An 18,177-nucleotide genomic window follows, 5' to 3' on the forward strand; every position below is an offset into this window, starting at 1 on the left:
TGGATGGGGGCTCGAGACAGTTTTGTGTTGTATTGTTGAAGAGGAACCCCATAGATACTGAACCTGGCCCTTGTGGCTGCCAACTTGGACTAGCAGAAGGGTTATAGTTGGTTTGACATGATTTATTCTTGACAAATCCATGCTGTTACTTTTCACTTTATTATCCTCTAGGTCTTTGAAAATGGATTGCTTAATTGTTTGCTCCATTATCTTTCCAGCTGATTGGTCTGTAATTCCCCGGGTTGTCTTTATTTCCCTTGTCATAGATTGGCACACTATTTGCCCCTTTCCAGTCCTCTGGAATCTCTCCCGTCTTCCATGACTTTTCAAAGATAATTGCTAATGGCTCAGATATCTCCTCAGTCAGCTCCTTGAGTATTCTAGCATGTGTTTCATCAGACCCTGGTGACTTGAAGTCATCTAACTTGTCTAAGTAATTTTTAATTTGTTCTTTCCCTATTTTAACCTCTCATCCTACCTCATTTTCACTGGCCTTCACTGTGTTAGACGTCCAATCACTACTAACCTTTTTGGTGAAAACTGAAACAAAAAACTCATTTAGCACTTCTGACATTTCCATATTTTTTGTTATTGTTCCCCTCCGCACACCCATTGAACAACAGGCCTACCCTGTCCTTGGTCTTCCTCTTGCTTCTAATATATTTGTAGAATGTTTTTCTTGTTATTGTTTATGTCTCTAGCTAATTTAACCTCATTTTGTGCTTTGGCCTTTCTAATTTTGTCCCTACATACTTGTGTTATTTGTTTATAAATTATGTGTTTGTAATTTGACCTAGTTTCCACTTTTCGTAGGACTCTCGTTTGAGTTTCAGATCATTGGTTAAGCCAGGGTGGTCTCTTGCCAAACTTTCCATCTTTCCTACTCAGTGGGATAGTTTGCTCTTGTGCCCTTAATAATGTCTCTTTGGAAAACTGCCAACTCTCCTGAAGAGTTTAAGGCCAGAAGAGACCACCAGATCATCCTGTCTGGCCTCCTGTATATCAGAGACCACCAACCCCACCCCGCCCCCACACACGGAAGCCAACAAGTGAAATAAGACCAAGATGTCACAGCCCACAGCAGACTAGACTGTTATATGCCACAGGCAGAGACTAGGAGGGAGCGAATGCACCAAAGAGTGGGTGATTCCACCAGAGGCAGGGAAATCACACCTAACTCTGCCTGCCATCTGGGGGCAGAACTTGACCAAAGGCATATAACAGGCCACTGTGTCCAAGCAATAAGAAAGTAGATGAGTGGAAACCAATCTGACTCACCTGTATGTTAGTACTGGTGAAACAGATATTAGAGTTATAAGAATGTGTTCAGTGTTTAGACTTTAAGAAATGCTTATAGGATGCTGCATGTATTGATTTTACCTATATCTGCACCCCATGTTAAAAGGTAACATTTAAGTGTTTGCTCTGTAACAATAAAAATGTTAGCTAAGAACTGTAAACCCCCCAGTCAGGAGAGAAGTATTACCAACTGTGAAATGCTAGTTTACCACACAAGGTCTCATCTCCTGCCCAACAAAAGAAGGACACCAGGCAAGCTATTGTGGAACATCAGAGGATAAAAGACTTTGTTGGTTGCTTCCCCCACACCAATGAAGAGGAGAGTTGCACAAGCCCTTGTTCCATCACAGCTTGAACATGTGACAAGGACACAAAAATCCCTGTCAAGGAAGAATTGTTATCAATGTGCTGCTTGGAATTCAGAGAGGGCAATATTTCTAAGCATAAGCAAGGGATTCCCAAGCTGCTTGGCTTGGGTTAGCCTTAAAGGACATATAGTGCTTGCATATTATAGCAGTGTCTATAACTTTTGGAACCTAAGACTGAATCTCATTTGTGTGTGTTTGCCTGTTTTAACCTTGTAAAAAACTCTCATTTATTTTTCTTAGTTAATAAATTTTTCGTTAGTGTTATAGGATTGGCTACAGGAGTTGTCTTTGGTCTGAGACCTGGAGCAAGTGACTGCTCCTTTGGGACTGGGAGTAACCTGAATATTCTTGTGATTTTTGGTGTACGGGACCATCTATCACAAAGTGAAGCTTGCCTGCATGGCAAGATAGTCCCCAGTGCCCATGGGGACTGTCTGTGACTCCATGGTAAGGCTGTTACAGGGCTTAACGAGTGTATAACTGTTACTTGGTTGGTGAAATCGAGGCTGTTCCAGCTAGTAGTAGGCGTTGCCACTATCTGCAGGGTTACCAATGGAAGAGCTATTCACCGAGCCTCCTGAATGCAGCACTGCCATTAACACACAGGCCCCGGGGGCAAATAACCCAGGGAGGGACAAACAGGTACTCACGTTGCCCACAGTAAGTTCCAGTGTATCCTTTCTGGCAGAGGCAGGATTCCTCATTGCAGCTTCCCCCATTCATGCACCTGACATTGCAGGTTTGGACTGTGGAGGAAAGCAGGAAAACTTGATGAGAGGCCACCTTCTCTCTGTGGAGGTGCAAACCACTCCACTGGGCAAACAGGGACCTTGCACTCTCACATGTGGTGCTGCTTTGTAATGTGACATCAGCTCAGGGTAGAATCAAAGACACATGCCCAGCTCCCAGTAAATTCAATGGAAAGACTCCCATTGACTTCCCATTGGATCTGAGCCTATGGGGTTAGAGCCATTAATGCCTTGGATGGCTACTGAGGATATTCTATAGACTGACTATCTCTGGGTTTCTTACACCACCAAATCCTATTGTCTGCCTTTGTTCCATACACTCGAGGTGCTATTTTTATTCTCATCATACATGTGCGTAATGAACTGATGAGTTGGGAAAAGCCAGAAGCAAGAAAGTTATGGCCAATCCTTCCCCAGAGTGAGATGCCTCTTTTGTCTAGGCCATCTCGTGGGGGCAGCTCAGGACTGTTCCCTGCAAAGGGCCTGAGCCTCTGCTGGAGGAAGTAGGCATCATTCCCAAGATGTCAATATAATCCACCCAAGGATCTGGCCCGGTAGATTTTCCTCAGATTTGTCTTGCCCTTCCACAGCCTCATAGGAGTCATTGTTTGGAAATATTGCCCAAGAATTATCCCAGCTGTTTCTGCTTTGAGTTTAATTCCATGCCTCTTAGTTTCACACTGCCTGGTACATTCCTGACCAATTCCTCTCTCTTTTCAGCATCCATTAACCTTGGTGTTTGTACAGACATTTTATTTTGTTCTGCTTATCACTGTCCTCCTTCGGCAATGCATGGTTTGCACCCAAGGCTTCCTACACTGCAAAGCAGCCAGAACGCCAACAAACATAGAAGCAAGACCCATGTTAAGAGTACATCCTCTTCTTTTAAGAGCGAGTTTTGGGGGTGGATTTCTTGGAAAATATGTATATGTCTCCTTGTGCTATAACAGGGGTGGCCAATCTGTGGCTCTGGAGCCACATGCGGCTCTTCAGAAGTTACTATGCGGCTCCTTGTCTAGGCACCGACTCCGGGGCTGGAGCGACAGGCACCAACTTTCCAATGTGCTGGGGGGTCCTCGCTGCTCAACCCCTGGCTCTGCCACAGGCCCTGCCCCCACTTCACCCCTTCCCGCCCCCTCCCCTGAGCCTGCTGTGCCCTCGCTCCTCCCCCCCCAGAGCCTCTTGCATGCCACGAAACAGCTGATTGGGAGGTGCGGGGAGGCACAGATCGGCAGGGCTTCTGGTGGGTCGGAGGCACTGGGAGTGGGGGGAGGGGGCAGCTGATGGGGGGCTGCTGACATATGGCTCTTTGGCAATGTAGGCTGGTAAATTCTGGCTCCTTCTCAGGCTCAGGTTGGCCACCCCTGTGCTATAAACTACCATGCAACCTAAACTCTGCACACACTCAAGGAGACGTATGTTAAAAACTGTCCTCTTTTTGCCTAAGCAATCCAAAAGATAAATCACATCTTAAAAGGAGGACACATACTTTTAACCTGTGTCCATACAAGGCCCTGTTGTCCACACGAAAGGGAGCTGTAACTGGGCTGAACTTCCCAGACACATCTCTGAGAGTGGGTGCCACGGCTCTGCCTCCTCACTGCACACGAGACAGCAGCTACAAGCAGGCCGGGGGCAGCGCATGCTACACGTCTGCCCAGGGCAGTAGGAGCTGTGAGTGAGCGTGCACAGCCAGATGCATTGCACATGCCGCTGCTACCCTGGGCAGGCACAGTGCCTCCTAGCACCACTGCCTCTGTGGTGCCCACCCCATTCCCCTACCTGCCCACCCTGCTCTCCCTGCACAGGCCTCAGCAGCTCCCCAGATGGGCACATTCTGTATCTTTCCTGTTGGAGTGCATCCCTTCAAATACTTAGGAGCTCCAGGAACAGGAGAGGGACTCCTGGGAAGCCTGAAGGAGTGAGGGATGGCACTGGAGAGCTGAGGACTTTGGGTCTGAGGAGCTCAGCGTGTTTGCTCTGTATTTATTTCATGCATTTCCAGGGAACCACTTGCAATGTGCGCTGCAGCTCATGCTGCTTCTCTGTGGCCAGAGACCAGGCCCAATTTAGATGACGGCTTAAGCAATAAGCTCACTATAATTGGGGCTTCAAAATCACTGCCCAGACTGTCAGACACCTGCTAGTCTCTATTGAAAATGGCGTTGGTTCCAAAGCGTTTTTGTCCTCCAGTCCATGAGCTGAATTGATCTCGCCTCCCTGTGCTTATTCACTCCAGCAAAACCACACTGGGAAAGCAGCTGTGTGAATGCCATCTCCAAGGGCTGCACAGTGGCACTGCAGAGAGATCTGGCCAGTTCCTGTCAGCCCCTTTCTCTTAATTTGTGGCTGCCTGCACTCCACACCCACCACTGACAGCTCCTGGAACAAGGGGGCTTTTATAGTGATGGGTAGAGCCCGCCCATGAAAAACACTTTGTCACCATGAAACCTAAGTACTTTTTGTGTACTTTTACCCTACACTAGGATGGCACAGTGGGGCTAGACCCTTATTATACTATCTACACTATCAGGTAAAAGAAAACAAAAGCCAACAGCGTTTCTCAGACTGCGGGCCCCGAGCCGAAAGGGGGGTCACAAGCCTATCATGTGGGCGGGGGGGTCACGATAGTCCCACTTCTGCACAGCTGTTAACAGTGGCGCTTACCTTCAAAGCTGGGTGGCTGGAGAGCGGGGGCCGCTGGCCGGGTGCTTAGGTCTGAAGGCAGCATCACTGCCAGCAGCAATGCACAAGTAAGGGCAGCAGGGTATGAACACATCCAGGACATTTTACTCCACCCCTCTCTCAGGAACTTCAGCAGTTTAGCAGGAGCTTCAGAAGAAGGCTGGGTGCGAGGGCTACTAGAATTCTTTGAGGGGGTCAACAAGTAAGTTTGGACATGGGTGATCCAGTGGATGTAATGTACTTAGATTTTCAGAAAGCTTTTGACAAGGTCCCGCACTAAAAGCTCTTAAGCAAAGTAAGCTGTCATGGGATAAGAGGGAAGAGCCTCTCGTGGATCAGCACATGGTAGCCGGTGACCAGCCACTGGGGAGGCTAGCCCCCGGCTCCTCCCCTTGTGCCCAAGGTCCCACCCCTCCCCTTCTGCCCCCCTTCTCCCCCTCCCCCTTTGTCACTTCCCTCTTTGCCCCCTCCCCTACAGGAGCCCAGAGCATCCGCACCGTGGCCCCCAGCCCCAGCGCCGGGCAGCCGGGGGGCAAGGCCCCAGGCCCAGAGCTTCGGGCAGCCGGGCAGCATGGCTGCAGCGCTCCCAGCCCTGGTGCGCCCAGGGTCAGTGCTCCCAACCCCAGTGCTCTGGGCAGAGCGGCCCCAGCACCAGCTGCTCTGAGTCCCTGCGGGAGGCAGGTCAGCCAGCCTGGGCCAGCCAGAGCAGATGTGGTGTTTAGATGCTGCTTGTAATTATTAGAACCTGGAGCAGAGCTCTGGGAAACACCGGAGGAGGCCTTGCCCGGGGACTGAGCATAGGTGGGGTCACACTAAGCTGTTTGGGGGAGCACAGCCTCCCTCTGCCTACGATACCTGCTGCCCATGGATCAGCAACTAGTTAGAGTATAGAAAACCAAGGGTAGGAATAAATGGTCAGTTTTCAGGATGGACAGAGGTAAATAGTGGTGTCCCCAGGGGTCTGTTCTGGGCCCAGTCCTATCCAACATATTCATAAAGAATCTGGAAAAAGGAGTAAACAGTGCAGATGATACAAAACTACTGAAGATAGTTAAGTCCGAAGAAGACTGAGAAGAGTTACAAAGGGATCTCACAAAATGGGGTGACTGGGCAAGAAAATGGCAGATGAAATGCAATGTTGATAAATGCAAAGTAATGCACATTGGAAAACATCATCCCAGCTATACATATACAATGATGGGAGCTAAATTAGCTGTTACCACTCAAGAAAGAGATCTTGGAGTCATTGTGGATAGTTTTCTGAAAACATCCACTCAATGTGCAGTGGCAGTGAAAAAAGCCAACAGAATGTTTGGACTCATTAGGAAAGGGATAGATAATAAGACAGAAAATATCAGATTGCCTCTATATAAATCCATGGTACATCCACATCTTGCATATCATGTGCAGATCTGGTTGCCTCATCTCCAAAAAGATACATTAGAATGGGAAAAGATACAGAGAAGGGCAACAAAAATGATTAGGGGTATGGAACAGCTGCCATATGAGGAGAGATTAGTAACACTGGGACTTTTCAGCTTGAAAAAGAGTCAGCTCAGAGAGGCGATATGATATAGGTCTATAAAATCATGACTGGTGTGGAGAAAGTAAATAAGGAAATGTTATTTTCTCCTTCTCATAACACAAGAACCAGAGGTCTCCAAAGGAAATTAATAGGCAGCAGGTTTAAAACAAACAAAAGGAAGTATTTCTTCACAGAACGCACAGTCAACTTGTGGAACTTCTTGCCCGATGATGTTGTGAAGGCCAAGACTATAACAGGGTTCAAAAAAGAACTAGATAAATGCATGGAGAATAGGTCCATCAATGGCTATTAGCCAGGATGGGCAGGTATGGTATCCCCAGGCTCTGTTTGCCAGAGGCTGGGAATGGGCAACAGGGGTTGGATCAGTTGTTGATTGCCTGTTCCCTTCATTCCCTCTGGGTAAGGTGACCATAGTTCCCAAAGAGAAAATGGGACACCCCCAGCTGCTCAGGTTGTCAGCCATCCTGGAACTCTGCCTCCCCGCATACTGGAATGCTGCCCTCCCAGCTCCGCCTCCCCGCCCCCTGTGCAGGGGCTGGCATCTCTGCTTCCCGCGCACATTCCTCTGCCCATTTGCTCTTGTCAACTGATCAGGTCAGTAAGGGCAAATGGGACAAATGCCTCCTTTTGAAGAAAAAGTCAGGATAGCTGGGACAGGGCTTAAAAAGAGGATTGTCCCGGAAAAAATGGGACATAGGGTCACCCTGCTTCTGAAGCACCCGGCCCTGGTCACTATCGGAAGACAGGACACTCGGCTAGATGGACCCTTGCTCTGACCCAATATGCGGAAAAGGCCAATATTTCTGAAAAGGTTCTTGGCTGTTACTTATCCTGGGTCACACTCTTCCCTGGTGTAACCACACAGACGAGCATGGAGTTAGAGCAGAGCTGAATTTGCTGTATGTGTATTGAAGCTTAGGCAGACTCAATGTGAAGCCAACATGTGCAGAGGAATTTGTAGTCATCAGGATTTTATCTGTCTATTATCTATGTCAGGTATTTATAGGGCACCAGTCACCACAGCATCTAGGCACAGAAAGGTGAAGGGTTAACTCTAGTTAACTGTTACTATGTTTAGATTAGATTGACAACATATTTGTAATGAGAGCTCTGACAGTAATCAATAGTGTGTTCTGCAGACAAAGTCCCCTTTGATTATCACTATACAAGTGTCACTTGCAACTTACTCTTCCACATGCAACAAAAGTGACCCTGGGTCATGTCAGAAAGGAGCAGAGTGGCTTTTATTGCCTGCCTTTGGCATGCCGCTGGCCTGCTTTCCCTCCCTGAAGCATTAGTGATCAGTGGAAACCCAAACATCCCTTCAGTACAAATGCCAGACCCCAGTCACACTCCTCCTGGGGAGCTTACCCACCAGAGTGCATTGTGAAATCCTTCCCTGCTGACCCCATGGAATGCTAGGCTCGTGCCCAGACATATATGCTGTATACACATTCCCTACATTCCTGCAAGATTGCTAACATATGGCCCCTGACTCCGGTCAAGCCACCATCCTCCCCGGGAAGCACTGTGATGGGCTGGGGTGCAGGGGAGCACATACATTCCTGTATGTGCTGCAGTTTTTTGGGATTCAGCAGGACCGTGGCACAACGTGGCACTTTAAAGTCAGCATTGCAGGCTTAGCTTTGCAATTCCTTCCCTGAGATAAATGAACACCCCTCATGTGGTTTGATGTTGCGGGGACTGTTTCCCTGTGATTGGATCAGTAGCCAGTTCACAATGGGTTTTCCATAGAAAAGTAAATGTAGCAACAAATCCCCTGCCAGTCTACAGCAATGTTCAGCTGAGGACCTCAACAGGACTTTCAGGATCTCCATAATTTCTTCCTGTCAATGGGAACCAGCCTTCAGTGAGTCTTACTGCCCTACCTGTAACTGAATTCTGTTAGGTGGCGATTTCTCTCTGGACAGGCTTTTGAAGCACCTCAGAGGGTTCCTTCAGACAGACAGCCTGCAGGGAGAACAGCCCAGTGCCTCTGACAGCCCTCTGTCTCCTGATGTCAAAGCGAGGCTAGCTAATGCCTTAGCACAGCACAGCTTTGTGTCGGGGTGTCCTCTATAGCCAGAGAAAGAGGAGAAATGAGCGTATCTACGGGGATTCAGAGGGAGTGCTAGCTCTAGAGGATTGATTTTGTTTCCATTGAACCATGCCAAAAGTCCCATTGACTTCAGCAGGAGCCGGACTGGACCCAGTGAGAAGTGGAGACAGTGAAGTGGTATGGGGTATGTCTACATTGCAGGAGGTGAGACTGGTGCATGTAAGATGTCGTAAGCTAGCTTTGATTTAGCTAGCTCCACTAACAACAGTCAAGCCGTGGCAGCAAGTGCTGTATAACCTTGCCCAGTACCCTGGTGGCTAGCCAGTGATGCTGGGACTTCACTGCTATTGTTATTTGAATTAGGTAGATCAAAGCTAGTGTGGTTACGTCTACATGTGTGCATCTCTTATTGCGGCGTAGACATAACGTTAGAGTAGCCGCAGTGAAATTGGCTGAATGTTCAGTGCATGCCTCGAGGCGCCTGGACCACTTGCAAAATCAAACACATTCAAATATTTGTGTTGGCAGCAATTGTTCATTTCTCATTACTTTGAAAAGTTGGGGAAAACCAAGCGAGTGGCCACCAGCAGTGATTACAGAAGCAGTGAGGGAGGCAACCTAGTTGAGGGAGGCAACCTAGTGACAGAGGATGTGGAAAAAGCTAATGTACTCAGTGCTTTTTTTGCCTCTGTCTTCACGAACAAGGTCAGCTCCCAGACTGCTGCACTGGGCAGCACAGCATGGGGAGGAGGTGACCAGCCCTCTGTGGAGAAAGAAGTGGTTCGGGACTATTTAGAAAAGCTGGACGTGCACAAGTCCATGGGGCCGGATGTGCTGCATCTGAGAGTGCTAAAGGAGTTGGCGGATGTGATTGCAGAGCCATTGGCCATTATCTTTGAAAACTCATGGCGATCCGGGGAGGTTAATGTAGTGCCCATCTTTAAAGAAGAGAAGAACGAGGATCCTGGGAACTACAGGCCAGTCAGCCTCACCTCAGTCCCTGGAAAAATCATGGAGCAGGTCCTCAAGGAATCAATTGTGAAGCACTTAGAGGAGAAGAAAGTGATCAGGAACAGTCAGCATGGATTCACCAAGGGCAAGTCATGCCTGACTAAGCTAATTACCTTCTATGACGAGATAACTGGCTGTGTGGATGAGGGGAAAGCAGTGGACGTGTTGTTCCTTGACTTTAGCAAAGATTTTGACACGGTCTCCCACAGTATTCTTGCCAGTAAGTTAAAGAAGTATGGGCTGGATGAATGGACTATAAGGTGGATAGAAAGTTGGCTAGATTGTCGGGCTCAACGGGTAATGATCAATGGCTCCATGTCTAGTTGGCAGCCGGTATCAAGTGGAGTGCCCCAAGGGTCGGTCCTGGGGCTGGTTTTGTTCAATATCTTCCTTAATGATCTGGAGGATGGTGTGGATTGCACCCTCAGCAAGTTTGCAGATGACACTAAACTGGGAGGAGAGGTAGATGCGCTGGAGGGGAGGGATAGGATACAGAGGGACCTAGACAAATGAGAGGATTGGGCCAAAAGAAATCTGATGAGGTTCAACAAGGACAAGTGCAGAGTCCTGCACTTAGGACGGAAGAATCCCATGCACCGCTACAGACTAGGGACCGAATGACTTGGCAGCAGTTCTGCAGAAAAGGACCTAGAGGTTACAGTGGACGAGAAGCTGGATATGAGTCAACCGTGTGCCCTTGTTGCCAAGAAGGCCAATGGCATTTTGGGATGTATAAGTAGGGGCATTGCCAGCAGATCGAGGGACGTGATTGTTCCCCTCTATTCGACATTGGTGAGGCCTCATCTGGAGTACGGTGTCCACTTTTGAGCCCCACACTACAAGAAGGATGTGGAAAAATTGGAAAACGTCCAGCGGAGGGCAACAAAAATGATTAGGGGACTGAAACACATGACTTATGAGGAGAGGCTGAGGGAACTGGGATTGTTTAGTCTGAGGAAGAGAAGAATGAGGGGGAATTTGATAGCTGCTTTCAACTACCTGAAAGGGGGTTCCAAAGAGGATGGATCTAGACTTTTTCTCGGTGGTAGCTGATGACAGAATAAGGAACAATGGTCTCAAGTTGCAGTGGGGGAGGTTTAGGTTGGATATTAGGAAAATCTTTTTCACTAGGAGGATGGTGAAACACTGGAATGGGTTACCTAGGGAGGTGGTGGAATCTCCTTCCTTAGATATTTTTAAGGTCAGGCTTGACAAAGCCCTGGCTGGGATGATTTAGTTGGGGATTGGTCCTGCTTTGAGCAGGGGGTTGGACTAGATGACCTCCTGAGGTCCCTTCCAACCCTAATCTTCTATGATTCTATGAGGTCTAGTGGTTTGACTGGGAAGCCAAGACTCCTGGGTTCTAGTCCTAGTTTTGCCACTGTGTCACTGTATGACTTGGAGCAAGTCTCTCCCTCTCTCTCTCTCTCTCTCTCCAGCTGAGTTCCCCAGCGTGTGAGGTGGGTCTAATAATGTAGCCACCATCTGGGAGTGTGGTGAGGCCGAATGGACGAGTGTTTGGAAAAGGCTTTGAGACCCATGAATAACAGACATCTAGACATGCAAAGCAGCGTTAGGTGCAATGCTCTTAAGCAGCCAGTGCAGCACTTGTGAAAGTACCAGCGCACATACAGCTTGAGTTCCGCAATATTCATTCCTGAAAGTGACTACACTTTAAATATTGGAGTGTCTCTCTGGGAGCCATAGAGCTACCACTGCTGATGCTCGGGGTGTTATTGTAAATCACATTGTATTTGGGGTTTTTCTTAAAGCCCCAGGTCCTGGAGTCAGATAATTATGTGAAACTCTCAGCTGTTTTTAAACAACATTTGTTGTCCCTCATGGTTGCAGAGAAAAGCTGGAAAACATGGTGTGACCTAGAATCCTCTTTTCGACGTCTCCGACTCAGGGAATATTTCCAACACACCTCTGAACAACATACTAACCCAAAGAGACCATCCTACCAAGACTACAAAAAGAAGGATTCTGGGTGGACTCCTCCTGAAGGTCGAAACAACAGGCTGGACTTCTACATAGAGTGCTTCTGCCGATGTGCACGGGCTGAAATTTTGGAAAAGCAGCATCACTTGCCCCATAACCTCAGCCGTGCGGAACACAACACCATCCACAGCCTCAGAAACAACTCTGACATCATAATCAAAAAGGCTGACAAAGGAGGTGCTGTCGTCATCATGAATAGGTCACAAGAGGCTGCTCGGCAGCTCTCCAACACCACTTTCTACAAGCCATTACCCTCTGATCCCACTGGGGGTTACCAAAAGAAACTACAGCATTTGCTCAAGAAACTCCCTGAAAAAGCACAAGATCAAATCTGTACAGACACACCCCTGGGACCCCGACCTGGGATATTCTATCTACTACCCAAAAAGAAAAGGAGTACTTGTGGCACCTTAGAGACTAACCAATTTATTTGAGCATGAGCTTTCGTGAGCTCATGCTCAAATAAATTGGTTAGTCTCTAAGGTGCCACAAGTACTCCTTTTCTTTTTGCGAATACAGACTAACACGGCTGTTACTCTGAAACCTATCTACTACCCAAGATCCATAAACCTGGAAATCCTGGATGCCCCATCATCTCAAGCATTGGTACCCTATGTAGACTCCCTCCCACCATCTGGGAGTGTGGTGAGGCCGTGTCCTCAGGCCCTACGCTACCAGCACTCCCAGCTGTCTTCGAGACACCACTGACTTCCTGAGGAAACTATAATCCATCGGTGATCTTCCTGATAACACCGTCCTGGCCACTATGGATGTAGAAGCCCTCTACACCAACATTCCACACAAAGATGGACTACAAGCCGTCAAGAACACTATCCCCGATAATGTCACGGCAAACCTGGTGGCTGAACTTTGTGACTTTGTCCTCACCCACAACTATTTCACATTTGGGGACAATGTATACCTTCAAATCAGCGGCACTGCTATGGGTACTCGCATGGCCCCACAGTATGCCAACATTTTTATGGCTGACTTAGAACAACGCTTCCTCAGCTCTCGTCCCCTAATGCCCCTACTCTACTTGCGCTACATTGATGACATCTTCATCATCTGGACCCATGGAAAAGAAGCCCTGGAGGAATTCCACCATGATTTCAACAATTTCCATCCCACCATCAACCTCAGCCTGGACCAGTCCACAAGAGAACCACTTCCTGGACACTACGGTGCTAATAAGTGATGGTCACATAAACACCACCCTATACCGGAAACCTACCGACCGTATTCCTACCTACATGCCTCCAGCTTTCATCCAGATCACACCACACGATCCACTGTCTACAGCCAAGCTCTACGGTACAACCGCATTTGCTCCAACCCCTCAGACAGAGACAAACACCTACAAGATCTCTATCAAGCATTCTTACAACTACAATACCCACCTGTTGAAGTGAAGAAACAGATTGACAGAAGAGTACCCAGGAGTCACCTACTACAGGACATGCCCAACAAAGAAAATAACAGAACGCCACTAGCCGTCACCTTCAGCCCCCAACTAAAACCCCTCCAACGCATCATCAAGGATCTACAACCTATCCTGAAGGACAACCCATCACTCTCACAGATCTTGGGAGACAGGCCAGTCCTTGCTTACAGACAGCCCCACAACCTGAAGCAAATACTCACCAGCAACCACACACTACACAACAAAACCACTAACCTAGGAACCTATCCTTGCAACAAGCCCGTTGCCAACTGTGCCCACATATCTATTCAGGGGACACCATCATAGGGCCTAATCACATCAGCCACACGATCAGAGGCTCGTTCACCTGCACATCCACTAATGTGATATATGCCATCATGTGCCAGCAATGCCCCTCTGCCATGTACATTGGCCAAACTGGACAGTCTCTACGTAAAAGAATAAATGGACACAAATCAGACGTCAAGAATTATAACATTCAAAAACCAGTTGGAGAACACTTCAGTCTCTTTGGTCACTCGATTACAGACCTAAAAGTGGCAATTCTTCAACAAAAAAACTTCAAAAACAGACTCCAAGGAGAGACTGCTGAATTGGAATTAATTTGCAAACTGGATACAATTAACTTAGGCTTGAAGAGAGACTGGGAGTGGATGGCTCATTACACAAAATAAAACTATTTCCCCATGTTTATTCCGCCCCACCCCCACTGTTCCTCAGTTCTTGTCAACTGCTGGAAATGGCCCACCTTGATTATCACTACAAAAGGTTCCCCCACCCCACCCCACCCCCACTCTCCTGCTGGTAATAGCTCACCTTACCTGATCACTCTCATTACAGTGTGTATGGTAACACCCATTGTTTCATGTTCTCAATGTATATAAATCTCCCCACTGTATTTTCCACTGAATGCAACCGATGAAGTGAGCTGTAGCTCACGAAAGCTTATGCTCTAATAAATTTGTTAGTCTCTAAGGTGCCACAAGTATCCCTTTTCTTTTTATGGTTCCTAAAGGGTCAAAAACCAAAAGGCAAAGAAAAAGACGAACACCCGGAGGCTGAAAGAGAGCTGGCTGCAGACGTGCCATCTGAACCAGCTGGAGCCTTTCTTGCTGTGGCTGCCTGAAAAAGGGGAGAAGAGGGTGAAGATGCATTTCTACACTATGGGGCAGTTTTGACCCACAGTTACTCCCATAGAACAGCAAGGGCAGTTCCACAGCAGGAACTGAGAGCAGAACTGGCATTTCCAGGAAAGCTGGGATAAAGGGTAACACGACATACGTGCGGCACTGGATAGAGAAGCCAACTTTGCAGATGCTATGCTTGTGTTTGTGGAAGTTTTGGCAAATGTATCGAATTCTACTGAGGAGATGGCAAAGCAATCCTGCCCCTGCCATCTCAGGAGACAGAATCACCAGCTTTCATGCAGGTTCCTGCTGCACCCAATTCCCCTCCCTTTCATGTGTGCACATATCATGAGATGAGCTGCAGAGTGGAAAGAGATAACCCACAGGGAGCTCATTTTCCACCACCAGCCAGCAACCACAAACGATCAACATAACAAAGCAGCCAAGCCAGACCAGTATGTGCTGGCATGTCTTCTGCAGCAGATGCCAAGGTCCTGGCAATGCAACCCAAAGCTGGCCCCTGGGGCCTGGAGGAGTGGTGTTTCCCACTCAGTGGGTCCTCTAGCCCCCTTGTTCAGACTGTGAGAAGGGAAGAATGTGCTGTGCAGAGGGTCACTAGCTGTGGTGTAGGTGAATGGCTGTAGTGTCAGTCATTTCCAGAAACCCTGAATACGTCTGGCAGAGATGATCATGAGCACATGGTAATATAGTGACCCCTGAGAGCTCTCTGCTTTCTGGCTATCTGAGTGGTGCTGTTTGTTTCAGATGTCTGAGCTGCCCAGTTCTCCACAGTTTAGTCCTTTGTACAGGTCTGCTGGGAACACTGTGCAGTTTAGTGTTTCTCTGGCTCCTGGCTCATTGTGGGGAGGACTACACATGGAATCAAAGAGCAATCTGTGTGCATTAAGAAATAGCTGTGGCATTAAAGAGAAGGCTTCATGGTCCCCTTCTTTTCCCTGGTTCCTCTCCTCACGCAGGTTTGTAGGGGCCCACAGAGCTAAGCCAATACCTTTTTGCCTTTTCTATTTTTAATAATTCTCAGTGTTCTTGTTTAAGTGCCATTGAGTGTGCAGTTAGTTTACTGTGTGGAGGATTTGGGGCTCCCGAGAGTTCGCATTGGTCACAGGGGTCAGAGAGCAAGGAAGGGGGAAAGGTGATGCATTTTTGGGATTCCTGACTCCCCAGTGTATAACAATCAAATGTCATCTGAGCCTACCCGAAACAGCCGGACGTTTCTTTCTGACACCAAATCATGCCCTAAGCAAATCCTTTTAGCGCTTGCTTTAGATAGACAGCACTTTTATATTCTACATAAACATGGTTAACAAAGAGTTTAATCACCAGGAACAGTCAGCAGTAGATGGACTTTTTGGCAAACCATGTCGTGAATGCTTTGTCACAGTAAGAACTGGCTCTGAGAGGTGCCCTGCTGGAATTGACTATGCCAAGGTGGCTCACTGGACTGTAGCAGAAATTACAAAGTAATTAATTTTCTTTCAGCACAGAGGGACAGCAAGGAGCCCTTCAGTGAGAACACAGCTGGGGTTTATCAGCTTTGCAATTCCTGTTACGTTTAGACCAGAACTAGAACAGGGCAAATAATGTTTTTTTCAGTTCACTGGTCATTCCAAAAAATAGGGAGGTGGAAATAGTCTCAGGTTGAACTGAAACTAAAGTTTTTAGACATTTTTGATTAATCTAAAGTTTTAAAAAATTCATTGTGGGTCAAACAAAACATTGTGTTCAACCCAAAGAGAAACGTTTCATAGAATCATAGAGTATCAGGGTTGGAAGGGACCTCAGGAGGTCATCTCGTCCAACCCCCGGCTCAAAGCAGGACCAATCCCCAACTAAATCATTTAGAGGTAAGCATTTTTTAAAGTTTTTTATTTTAAAAATGTTAAATTTAAGGAAATTTTGAAACAAAAAGTCATTTCAAATTGAAAAATCAAAACATTTTGTTTAAAAAAATGAAATGTTTTGATTTTGAGGACTTTTTTTAGGTTTTTTTTTATCAAAATGCGTTGCCTAGGGAGGTGGTGGAATCTCCTTCCTTAGAAGTTTTTAAGGTCAGGCTTGACAAAGCACTGGCTGGGATGATTTAATTGGGGATGGGTCCTGCTTTTGAGCAGGGGGTTGGATTAGATGACCTCCTGAGGTCCCTTCCAACCCTGATATTCTATGATTCTATGAAAACAATAGGGTAAAATCTCACAAATTTCGCAAAATAATTTGGTGATGCCAAATCTGCATTTTTCTCTGGAAAAAAATTTCATTCAACAAGTTTTGTACAGATCTACCCAGAACTGCTGGCTCCCAGGAACATAAACTATTTCAGGGCAGCTTAAGGAGGACTGCCCCCCGGTCTGGTTGGGTGCTCTTGGATATAGCCAGTCAGCATCAGGGAGGGACTGGCAATCATCTGATATTCTCTTACCTCCACCAGAGCCGCAGTTGGGGGACAGCTGCCCATTGGAGCACGTGCACATATTCGGCCGTGAACAAAACCCATCGCCACAAGAGTTCCGGCAAATTGCTGGAGAGAGACAAGAAGAAAGTGAACAGTGTTGCCATGCGGTGCCATGCACATATGTCCTGCTTTCAGAGATTCTAAGGCCAGGAAGGCCCTCTGTGAGCATCTAGTCTGACCTCCTGCATAACACAGGCCAGAGACCTGCTTCCCAAATCCCTAGAAACACATCCAATGTCCTGAGCTTCCAGCAAAGGCCTGACCCGTCGTATCTGGGCAATTGGTGCTACAGCATGAACTAGGGTGGCCAATTTTCTAATTGTACAAAACCAAACACCCCTGACCCGCCCCTTCCCTAAGACCCCGCCCCTGCCAGGCCCCTTCTCTGGGGCCCCACCCCCTCTCACTCCATCCCCCCTCCCTCCGCTGCTTGCTCTCCCTCACCCTCACTCACTTTCACCGGGATGGGGCAGGGGGTTGGCGTGCAGAAGGGGGGGTGAGAGCTCCGGTTGTGGTGCAAGCTCCCAGGTGGGGCCGGGGATTAGGGACCTGGGAGGTGGAAGGAGGCTCAAGGCTGAAGCAGGAGGTTGGGGTATGGGGGGGTGTAGGGTGAAGGCTCCGGGAGGGAGTCTGGGAGCAGGAGGGGACTCCAGGCTGGGGCAGCGGGTTGGGGTGAGGGAAAGGGTTCAGGGTGCGGGGTCCTGGTGACACTTACCACGGCTCCCAGGAAGTGGCCACCAGGTCCTTGCGGCCCCATGGCTCATGGGCAGCCAGGGAGGGTCCACGTGTTGCTCTTGCCCCCACAGGCACTGCTCTACAGCTTCCACTGGTCGTGGTTTCCGGCCAATGGGAGCTGCAGAGCCAGCCCTCGAGCTGGGGGCAGCGCACAGAGCCTCCCTGGCCACCTTGTAGGGACCACAAGGACCTGGCGGCCGCTTTTGGGAGCTGCGCAGAGCCAGGGCAGGCAGGGAGCCTGCCTTAGCCCCAGGCCCCACTGTGCTTCCAATTGGACTTTTAACAGCCCGGTCAACAGTGCCGACGGGGACAGCCAGGGTCCCTTTTCAACCAGGCATTCCAGTCGAAAACCAGACACCTGGCAACCCTAATGTGAACCTGCTCACAGTGAGGATTAATATTCCTTTAAAGAAGATTAAAGCTTCCATGGCTGCTGGAAATTGCTGAGCGGCACATGGGAACACCAGCCTGAGCAGAACAGCAGCTGGAAAGGTTGCATGATGGACACACTCAGACCAAGGGGTGAGGGGACATGATGTTTCCTTTGGAGCTAACCTCCCAAGTCTTGTCCTCGCATAATTCCCCCCTCCCAGTGATAGTTGGGACTGAAGACACACACATCACCAGTTCTGCTGGTTTCAGCTGTTTGTCAAAGGCTATTGTGGTGACAATTTGCCTTGGGC

The 18,177-nt window shown here is 48.3% G+C and overlaps 1 protein-coding gene across 1 annotated transcript in view; it reads right to left on the reverse strand.

The window, feature by feature from the left end:
• The window catches only part of FBN3 (fibrillin 3), a 287,866-nt gene that overhangs the window by 200,121 nt on the left and 69,568 nt on the right, over window positions 1-18,177 (reverse strand). The window contains exons 4-5 of the mRNA XM_084614426.1: window positions 16,727-16,825; window positions 2,318-2,413 (exon numbers count right to left, since the gene is read on the reverse strand). Of these exons, the coding sequence (XP_084470552.1) occupies window positions 2,318-2,413; window positions 16,727-16,825 (195 nt within the window). The remainder of the gene's footprint in view (window positions 1-2,317; window positions 2,414-16,726; window positions 16,826-18,177) is intronic.

The sequence above is a fragment of the Lepidochelys olivacea genome (genome assembly GCF_965140295.1).
Source record: "Lepidochelys olivacea isolate rLepOli2 genome assembly, chromosome: 25".
Taxonomy (NCBI): Eukaryota; Metazoa; Chordata; order Testudines; family Cheloniidae; genus Lepidochelys; species Lepidochelys olivacea.